The sequence below is a fragment of the Cricetulus griseus genome, chromosome 4 (assembly GCF_003668045.3).
Source record: "Cricetulus griseus strain 17A/GY chromosome 4, alternate assembly CriGri-PICRH-1.0, whole genome shotgun sequence".
Taxonomy (NCBI): domain Eukaryota; kingdom Metazoa; phylum Chordata; class Mammalia; order Rodentia; family Cricetidae; genus Cricetulus; species Cricetulus griseus.
The window spans coordinates 18907191-18918145 of NC_048597.1; the positions used below are offsets into that span (position 1 = coordinate 18907191).

General features: G+C 40.9%; 1 protein-coding gene across 4 annotated transcripts in view; it reads left to right on the forward strand.

Annotated features, from left to right (window-relative positions):
• Positions 1–8603, forward strand: part of Nrip1 (nuclear receptor interacting protein 1) — an 80366-nt gene extending 71763 nt beyond the window's left edge. For all 4 annotated transcript variants that reach the window (XM_027412401.2, XM_035444376.1, XM_027412403.2 and 1 more), the window contains one exon: positions 1328–8603. In XM_027412401.2, the coding sequence (XP_027268202.1) occupies positions 1684–5202 (3519 nt within the window). In that variant the 5' untranslated portion in view covers positions 1328–1683 and the 3' untranslated portion in view covers positions 5203–8603. The remainder of the gene's footprint in view (positions 1–1327) is intronic.
• The last annotated feature ends 2352 nt before the right edge of the window (positions 8604–10955 follow it).

The window sequence follows — 10955 nt, forward strand, 5'->3', positions numbered from 1 at the left end:
GGTGGACAGAGAGGGCCCCGCTTCGAGATAGTAAGAACACTGAATGATGGAGTCCCTCTGATTGAGTACCTAATTGGATGAAAACACTATATTTCTTGTTATCTTCAGAACTACATTGTCCACACTTTTTACTCTTGAGTTTGGGAAAAACCACCTGAATATGAAGATATCTGAACACATTAGACAAGGGGTGGCTTATCCAAGTCAATGCATCATCGCCAATCATGACCACGGGGATAGGAGTCTCTGTATTCAGGTTCTGATTTATCAGGAACCTGAATTTTATGGGAACACTTCCTTTATCAACTCTCTTTGGCATTTTGGGCAAAAAAGAAATGAAAACTGTTTTAAATAGTATTTTTTTCTTTTATTAAATTTTCCACTTAAAAATAAAAAGCAGTCTTAATTTTTTTGTTCTGAATCACATTTACTTTTTAAATGTATCTGTATCTATTGGGCATGTAAAAAGAAATAGAAGAGGTAGGGAGAAAAGGACTTTATACTGAGATTCTTTGAGAAATGTGGGTACAGACTCGGCTTACCCAGTGCGAGTGATCGCTGTCAGGGCTCCGGTTTCTGTGTCATTCCACAGAGCTGGGTGAAGATTGCGATTGGAGAGACTGAGAAGTGAAAGAACCAGGTAAATCCTCAGGATGGCCTCTTTCTGCCCTTCCCCTGTGTGATGCAGATGAGGTTGCAGAGCACAGTTGTGACCTCAGCCCTTTCGGTTCACGGCTGGCCATCCAGACTGCAGAGGGCAAGAGCATCATTCATGCATGCGTGTGTTTGTAACTATTTTCCTTTCTAGAGTTAATATATAAAGTTTTGTATCTAGTGTGTTTTGTGTGCTAAATACAATTAGTGGAGTAGGGCCTCATACTTAAGGAGTTTTTATGTGTCATTTTTTTTTTGTTGTTGTTCCTGAAGTTAGGCTAAACATCCAGTGTGCTTTCCGATTTAGGAAATGATTATTATTAGCCTGACATCAGGTTCTTCTGGTGAGGTAGGACATGAACAATGAGACAGGTAAGTGAATGTTACTGTATGACTTTGGAGCCCATTTACAAACTATGCTGTGAATAATTGCACAGATGTTCACAAGCCTTTAGCACATCCTTCAGTTGCAATGGAGTATTTTTTAAGGTGACTTACCTACAAACCACATATCAAATCAATGTGGCTGTCACGTGTATGTGTGCATTATATATATATAAAATATTTATATGCATAAATGCATAAACTCACAATGCTATATTCTGTTCCTTATAGGTAATAAGCATGACTTGGTTCTGTACCTCCTTAACTATTTTTGTTTATATATTTTTAGATACTGACACCACGTGCATTTGGTGAACAACGAACGATGAAGAAGGAAAAACAGCATATTCCCTAAGGAGTGTTACCTGCATGCCACGACATAGCTCTGTATTAAGGAGGGAGTTCCCCGGCTGCTCCTTGCCTAGCTGCTGATCAGTGCTGGCGTTTGCCTTGGAGTCTGCCTGCCTCTTACCTGTCACTGCCAGATGATACCCTGGTCAGAATGTAACAGCACACCGCTGCTCTCCCACAGCCAGGGAAGGTGAATGACTGACATTGACTTCCCAGAGTTGGATCTCACAGAGCAGAAGAAAAGCATCCTTAAAGTGAATAGAAGCCACGCCCCTGTGAACACGTGTATTGAACATGACTCATGGAGAAGAGCTTGGCTCTGATGTGCATCAGGATTCCATTGTTTTAACTTACCTAGAAGGATTACTAATGCATCAGGCAGCAGGGGGATCAGGTACTGCCGTCGACAAGAAGTCTGCTGGCCACAGCGAAGAAGAGCAGAACTTTAACCTCCCTGGCGGTGCGTTTCCCACCTGTCAAAGCAATGGTCCCACTCTCAGTACACACACATACCAGGGATCTGGCATGCTGCATCTCAAAAAAGCCAGACTGCTCCAGTCTTCTGAGGACTGGAATGCGGCAAAGCGGAAGAGGCTGTCTGATTCCATCGTGAATTTAAACGTAAAGAAGGAAGCTTTGCTAGCTGGCATGGTTGACAATGTGCCCAAAGGCAAGCAGGATAGCACGTTACTGGCCTCTTTGCTTCAGTCATTCAGCTCCAGGCTGCAGACTGTTGCTCTGTCACAGCAAATTAGACAGAGCCTCAAAGAGCAAGGCTATGCCCTCAGTCACGATTCCTTAAAGGTGGAAAAGGATTTAAGGTGCTACGGCGTGGCCTCAAGTCACTTAAAGACTCTGCTAAAGAAAAGTAAAACCAAGGATCAGAAGTCAGGTACCACCCTCCCTGATGTCACTAACAACCTCATCAGAGATAGCTTCGTGGAGTCACCGCATGTCGGACAGAGTGGAGCAAAGGTCATGAGTGAACCCTTGTCATGTGCTGCAAGATTACAAGCCGTTGCCAGCATGGTCGAAAAAAGGGCTAGCCCTGCCACCTCACCCAAGCCTAGCGTTGCCTGCAGCCAGTTAGCATTGCTGCTTTCCAGCGAGGCGCATCTGCAGCAGTACTCTCGGGAACACGCTCTAAAAACCCAAAATGCGCACCAGGCAGCAAGTGAAAGGCTTGCTGCCATGGCCAGATTGCAGGAAAATGGTCAGAAGGACATAAGCAGTTTCCAGCTCCCCAAAGGGTTGTCTGGCCATCTCAATGGGCAGGCCAGACCATCATCATCATCAAGCAAACCGGTAGCCAGCAAGAATAACCCTACCACATTTCAGAATCCAATGGGTGTTGTCCCCTCTTCCCCCAAAAACACAGGCTATAAAACCTCAATGGAAAGAAACAACATAAAGCAAGCCGCTAATAACAGTTTGCTTTTACACCTTCTCAAGAGCCAGACCATACCCACGCCCATGAATGGGCACAGCCAGAATGAGAGAGGAAGCAGTTTCGAGGAGAGTAGCACACCCACCACGATTGACGACTATTCTGATAACAATCCTAGTTTTACTGACGACAGCAGTGGGGACGAGAGCTCCTACTCCAATTGTGTTCCCATAGACTTGTCCTGCAAACACCGAATCCACAAACCAGAAGTAGACAGACCCGTGTCTCTTGAGAACCTCACTCAGTCCTTGTTGAACACATGGGATCCCAAAGTCCCTGGGGTGGACATCAAAGAAGATCAAGATACCTCAAAAAATCCCAAGCTGGATTCCCACCAGAAAGTCACTCTTCTTCAGCTGCTGCTTGGCCACAAAAGTGAAGACAATGCTGAAAGGAATGCCAGCCCTCAGGAAGTCCACTGCGATGTGACTAAGTTCAGCCCGCAGAACTACACAAGGACTTCTGTCATTGAAAGCCCCAGCACAAACAGGACTACCCCGGTGAGCACTCCACCGCTGCTGCACCCACCCACCAAAGCCGAGTCACCCATCAATCTCTCGCAGCACTCTCTGGTCATCAAGTGGAATTCCCCACCCTATGCCTGCAGTACTCCCACTTCAAAACTCACAAACGCCATGACTGGCCACTTGATGGACCTCACCAAAAGCAAAGAATCGCCCGCAGAGAAACCAGCCCCAAGTGAAGGTGCACAGAATTCAGCAACCTTTAGTGCCAGTAAACTGTTACAAAATCTGGCGCAGTGTGGAATGCAGTCTTCCATGCCTGCGGAAGAGCAGAGACCCAGCAAACCGCTGTTAAGTGGAAACCCAGAGAAACCTCTCGGTATGATTGACAGGTTAAATAGCCCTCTGCTCTCAAATAAAACAAACGCAGGTGAAGAAAACAAAGCCTTCAGCAGTCAGCCAGTGGGACCTGAATCGGCACTTCCTGGGTGTGAGATAGAAAACCTGCTAGAGAGGCGCACTGTCCTCCAGTTGCTCCTGGGAAATTCCAACAAAGGGAAGAGCGAAAGGAAAGAGAAAATGACTTCTCGAGATGAGGGTCCTCAGGAACATTCAGAGAGACCTGGAAGCGAACAAATACTGATGGTGAAAGTCAAATCTGAGCCTTGTGATGATGTCCAGATTCACAACACAAATGTGCATTTAAACCATGATCCTAAGAGCGCCCCGTTCTTAGGTGTCACTCCCGCCATGCAGAGGAGTACAGCTGCCTTACCAGGGTCCGAGGACTTTAAATCAGAGCCCGCTTCACCTCAGGATTTTTCTTTCTCCAAGAATGGTCTGTTGAGTAGATTGCTGAGGCAGAATCAAGAGAGTTACCCAACAGATGATTCAGACAGGAATCACAGAAATAGTGAGTTGACACCCAGGAATCACAGAAGTAGTGAGTTGACACCCCTGGAATCAAAGAGCTTTTGCATGGTCCCCAAGAAAAGGAAGCTTTATACAGAACCACTAGAAAATCCACTTAAAAAAATGAAAAATAGTGCCATAGAGACTTTGGGTAACCACAGTACCCCGGAAGTGCTCTATGGGTCCTTACTTAATCAGGAAGAATTGAAGGTTAGCAGAAATGACCTTGAATATAAATACCCTGCTGGGCATAGTTCAACCAGTGATAGTGAACACAGGAGTTGGGCCAGAGAGAGCAAAAGCTTCAATGTCCTCAAACAGCTGCTTCTCTCTGAGAACTGTGTTCGCGACCTGTCCCCACACAGGAGTAACTCTGTCATCGACAACAAAAAGAAAGGCCACAAAAACAATGTGCCCAATAACAAACCTGAATTCAGCATTTCTTCTTTAAATGGATTGATGTATAGTTCCCCACAGCCTGGCAGTTGTGTGGATAATAGGACATTTTCATACCCAGGAGTGCTCAAAACTCCACTGAGCCCTCCTTTCTCAGAGCACTTGGGCTGTGTGGGATCCAGACCAGAACCCGGGCTTTTGAATGGGTGTTCCATGCCCATGCCCAATGAGAAGGGACCCATTAAGTGGGTCATCACAGACATGGATAAGAATGAGTATGAAAAAGACTCCCCAAGACTGACCAAGACTAACCCAATCCTTTATTACATGCTGCAGAAAGGAGGCAATTCTGTTACCACTCGAGAAACACAGGACAAAGAAATCTGGAGGGAGCCGTCATCTGCTGAGGGTGCCTCACAGGTTACAGTCAAAGAAGAGTTACTTCCTGTAGCAGAGACTAAAGGTTCTTTCTTTAATCTAAGAAGTCCTTACAGTAGCCATATGGGAAATAATGCTCCTCGCCCACACAGTACAAATGGAGAAATTTATGGACTTCTGGGAAATGTGCTGTCAATAAAAAAAGAGTCAGAATAGTGTGAACCTCCCATACCACTTTGGAGCTTTTTAAAATTAATCAGTATGAACTTGAGATCTGTATAAATAAGAGCATGATTTGAGAAAAGCATGGTATAACTGAAGCTTCTTCATTTTGAAAGTATTGGTTACTGGTGATGTTTAAATATGCATACTACTTTTTGCTTAACATTAGATGTCATGAGGAAAACTATTGAGCTAGAAGTTGGTTGTTTAATACTTCTGTATGCATCAGATAACAACTGTGAGTAGCCTACGAATGAAGCTGTTTTATAATCATAAGTTAAGAGGCATCCATGTTAAAATGCAAAACTCCATCAATTGTGGATTGATGGAGTTTGCTTGCTCTCTTTATTAGGGTACTTCATTTCCCATCTCAGAAGTCGGCCTACATAACATGTTTTTAAAGTCCAAATTGTTAACTCTTTGAAAGATAATCAAATTAAGAAAAACCCAGAAGCCTCACGCTGCTTCACATCTTATCAGTTCAAAAGTAAGAAAAAGGAAGCCCTACATTTTTCACTTTTGCTAAACAGAAATTCTTTCTAACTCTTGGAAGGGGTTTTGAGATTCCCATTGTGTCAGCCCCACCCCTAGACCTTTTCAATATGGATTTCTTTAAACCTTGTACTATTTAGTAAAAAATTGATTACAATAGAGGGGAGTTTAATAGATCCTTAAAAATAAAAGGCAGGTGTCCATTTTTTTTTAATATTTGACTACTTTACTAAATGAATACTCCTCCTTTTACAAAATTAGGGAAGGGAATGTTCATCTTTAGGCAGTTTCCTGAATAATTGACTACTTAGAAATAGTTTTTAACAAAAGCAAAAATGGATTTTCTTTGGATGGTTTTAACCAACTCTTGTGAAAGTTAATCCTCACCATTACTGTGGTACCTGTACCTCTTAGGACCAGGATTTCTTAATTCTGGGCACAGAAACTGCATTAGGACCATCTGGAGCAGTTGCTTAAAGTGCAGGTTGCTAAGCAGCATCTCAGGTCTACACAACAGGGTCTCTGCTGGACCTGGGAGTCTTCCACCTGCACCTTGGCATGGTCTATATGTTTTTGAAAACCATGGCCTACAACTTTTCCAGAACATGGGACTATAAAGAAACTATTTGATGCCTATATTTTCCCCAAACGCAGTTACACATCAACTCAAAATTTGGAATATTGTTTTTCCTATATTGCCGTTATATCTTTGGAAATCGGGTTCAGAATACTTTTTATGACAAAAAAAAAATCAGGTAGAGGGGAAAACTTTCCTATCTGGGTCAACATCTCAGGAAAATCTGTGATTATTTATTTGTTCTAATTAGTAACATCAACTTAATTAGCCTTAGGGATGGAATAACAGGGCCACTTAGCAAACTCAGGTGATCCAGGGTGGTTGGGAAACTTCCCCTGAATACATCCTTAACCTTCTATCCAAACCGTCTCCTGCAGACCAGTGCTTACAAAGATCCCAGTTCAAAGCCAAGAAAGACATTACACTCAGATTGTCTGACCACAGATCAAAGGGCACACATCCGTGACAGAGTCTACACAGTAACTTCAGGGCATCAACTCACTTTAAACATGTATTAAAAGTAAACACTGATACTGTCTTGGAAGAACTTAATATATAATTGAGCCACGTGGAATTCAATCTTGAAAACTAGTTGGATTTGAAGTTCAGTTTTTATAGCCCATAATTCATCCACCAGGCAACATTTAATTTGAGTCTTGAACCAGGTTAGCAACCGACTCATCAAAAAAAAAAAATGTTGTGTACTCAATCATTAAGTAGGAGGAAGTTTATTTGAAGTTGTTATATGTACTTGAAGTTGTTTCTAAGATTTTTATATTGAAAATGGACATTATTTCTTAATTATCTAAAATTCTAAATGGTTATTTTTTTCTCAAGATGATTTGTAAATAGTTAATGGCTATGTTATATGGTAACTGGAGTGTATATTATGTCAGAGGGAGGGGCAGGTGTGTGTTTATTCTGCTATGAAAAATTCCACTGGCCAGTGAAGATATTTTACTCCATGTCCATACTGTGACAAACTCATTGTCTACACTATAAAAATAAGCTTTACACTAAGTCATTTTTCTCACTTATGGTGAAAGGGTTGAAGCCTTAGAAATACATTGTATGATGCTGGTGTTCACCTCCCTTGGAGGCAGTAGGCTTCTTACCATGGAGCGGCATTTAGGTCAGGGAAATGTCCAGAGCAAGCTTTGCTTTGTTTGGTTTGTTTGCTTTTGTTGGAAGAATGGAAATATGTAATACAGAAATAAATATGACTATAAAGAATGCTGTTCTGACTTACTACAGAATACCCCCACGTTGAGTTTAGAGTCATCTTAATGAAGAGAAAGGGCATACATCCATAAATTTATTTTATTTATGCATACATAGTTTCCAATTTGCACACATACACATTTTTCAAGGACTGTTTTCTACATCTAGGCAATTTCTTCCTAATAAAGTCATTTGTGAAAGGGTACTACAGCTCTCATTGACATCAGTAAGGTAGCATTACCTGTTTATTCTCTGTCACATCTTACGGAAGAATAAACTGGTGAGAATATATATTTTCTATATATATATATAATGTATATATATATATATATATTGACTTGTTACATGAAGATGTTAAAATTGGTTTTTAAAGATAATGTAAATAGTGATTTCCTTAATGAAAAATACATATTTTGTATTGTTCTAATGCAACAGAAAAACCTTTTAATTTCTTTGGTTCCTGTATATTCCATGTATAAGTGTAAATATAATCAGACAGGTTTAAACAAATTGTGCATGTATGTATACAGTTGCAAGTCTGGACAAATGTATAAAATAAACCTTTTATTTAAGTTGTGATTCCCTGCTGCATGAGGAGTGCATGGGGAACCCTATGCATCTGTGCATTTGGCAAAAATGTCTTAGCAAGTCAGATCAGATGTGCATCCCAACCCGACAGTGTTCCATTTCTGGACATGACTTCTGTGGTTTCAGCCTTGTGAGAGAATGTGCTCTGAATCCCAGGGTCTTAATTAAAAAAAAAAAAAAAAAGAAATCAACCACTTTTCAACATAAAGAATTCACACAACGATTTCACGAATCTTAAATTCCCACTGGAAACATTATAACCAGGAGTAGTCCAGCATTCCTAAATGCTGGAGTACAGGCACAGTACCATTCGTGGTAAGAATTCTGGGGTTTACAGCCAGTTTTGATGCAATTTGCTTAGTAACATAATTTGCCATTTTTATTAGAAATTTAATTTGTTCATATGATGTCATGAATTGTACATACTGCAGTGTGAATTTTTTGTTTTTTTTTAAATCTCTTAGTGTTTACTTCCTGCAGTGAATTTGAATAAATGAGAAAAATGCATTGTCTCTAATTTGAAATGACTTATTTTTGTGGGTTTTCTCTGGTTTTTACGTTTTCCATTTAAATGTCCAAATCCCAGGTCATTTAGAAAGAAAAATAAAGAAATAAAAGCAATAGATTTTGTCTGTCTCAGAAAAATGAAAGGAAAAAATAGGCAACTGACCAGAAAGTATATTTAGAAACATGTAATTAAAGCATAGCTCAAAATGACAGTTGGCCTGTGGTCTGTCTTCCAATTTTCAGTATGTAACTGAATGACCACTACTTCAGTTTTTTTAGACCCAAGTTTGTACAATGTTCCAAAAGAAAGCTAATTAGATACATAGACGTTGTGATAAGTTTCTATCAGGCATTTTTATTTTATTTTTAATGGGTCTTGTTTGTTTTGAATGCAAGAAAAAGTTCAGGTCCCTTTCCAAATAAAGCTGTATATGGGAAAAGAGTTAAATAAGATAAACGGTATACATATGTGGTCCATGAAGGAGAGCATTTTCCTTTCTGTCTGAACTTGCAATAATGAAGGCTGAGCCCAAGGCCTCCATCTGGGCAAGTGTTCTACCACCGAGCTACATTCACAGTGTTATTTTTACATTTTATTTTAAGACAAGGTCCCAGGAAGTTGCCTAGGGTAGCCTCGAACTCACTTTGTTGTTCACACAAGCTTTGACCTTGAATTTTTCTTGCTTTGGCCTCCTAAGGAGCTAAAATTTACATATTTGAGCCCAAAACTCAGCCAAGACCAGCTTATTTAGGGAGAACAAAAGTAAATAAGCCTGTGTACTCTCGTGATCTGGTGCATTAACAGTTTACACCTTCATAGGAGTTGCAGGTAATTTAGGGGAAGACATTTACTCAACATTAAATTCCATTCCCTGGGACTAAAATAGTCATATAATCCCAAAAGGCTTATAGACATTTAGGTTCAATGGCAGAGCCCTCCTTAGCATGCACAAAGCTGAAGCCTGGCTCCACTATCTGCCACTGCTCTTAAAGACACACCTTGTCATTATTGTACACTCTCCGTGTGTTGACAGATTACGTCTTCTTGAGCACACAGATGCTAGCTTCTTAATGAGACGGGAAAAGCCGTGTTTTTATTCACAAGGTGAGAAGGCCTAAGTGCATTGCCTGAGATGGATTTTTAAAAGAACCACCCGTTAATAAGGTTTTTGAACTTGAATTCGAAGAGTCTTTGAAACCAAATCAAGTTAGAATTACTGGCACTATGCAAGGTTCTAGTGCATGCTTACTGGTGTGGTAATACCAACAACATCAAATTGAAATTTCATTGCCTGCCACTGGCATCACCAACCTATTCAGGTATGGAAAACAGATTTTAAATGTTAAATTGATAAATGGACTCTACCCTTTTGCTTTTCATTCCACAGAATTTGTAGGCAAGCTGATGCTATGCTGACTCTCAAGGGTTGGTCTTTTGTTGGCAGCATGTAGCATTGAGTTAATACTCCAATCCTGTGCATAGTTAATGCAATACTAGTAATGTTTTCAAGATGCTGCCTTCTAGAGTAAGTTAAAGTCCCCTTCTCTGAAAGTCAGGTAATGTACTCCTGGGTTAGCAAAACAATGGGTAATAATCCTAAAATCTCCTGAGTCTCGCCACACTTGACCCCTCCTAGGAGCATCTACAAGTAAATCTATTGGAATTTTTGAGCCCTTTTGCCACTTTTTTAATGACTCAGAAACCCAGAGGAGATGCTGTTTGCCTCAGGGTTTTACCAGACATAAGGGAGATTTTCCCCCAACTTTGAGAAAACTGTGCAGTCCTTTTCTATCAACCTCTTATCTGACTTTTGCTTATAAACTCTGACCTTGGAGGCCACTGTACAGGAGAAAATGTAACACAGTTATAGGTCCTGTCTTTGGAAGGCTGTGTGAACATCTCCATAGAGAAGAGGGACAGTATGGGCTTGCTGCCTGAGTATGTTTCATTCAAAGACAACAATGGAATGGTTTTCATATAATCTGGAAGCTACTCTTTTGCTCAGAGTTTGAAGGCTTTCCCCCATCACCCATTGTGTGAATCTTTCCTAGAGCGTGAGTACCCCATTGTTTGTGTTAGCCACCCCATGGTACCTTGCAATGTGCCTGCTTGCCACGATGTTTTGAGTTTGTTTACATATTCTTCTATTACAGTCATATTTGCACCTTTGAAAACTAGTTGTTTCTGGGGGAGAAAGTGAGATGCATCCCAATTCTGTCCCCTTCATAACTTCAAAGATTCCCTGTGGGCTGGCTAACTGTGTCAACTTGACATAGGCTAGAGTCATCTGAAAGGACAGAATCTCAATTTGGGAAAGGCCCCCATAGAATCAGGCTGTAGGCAAGCATGTAAAGTGTTTTC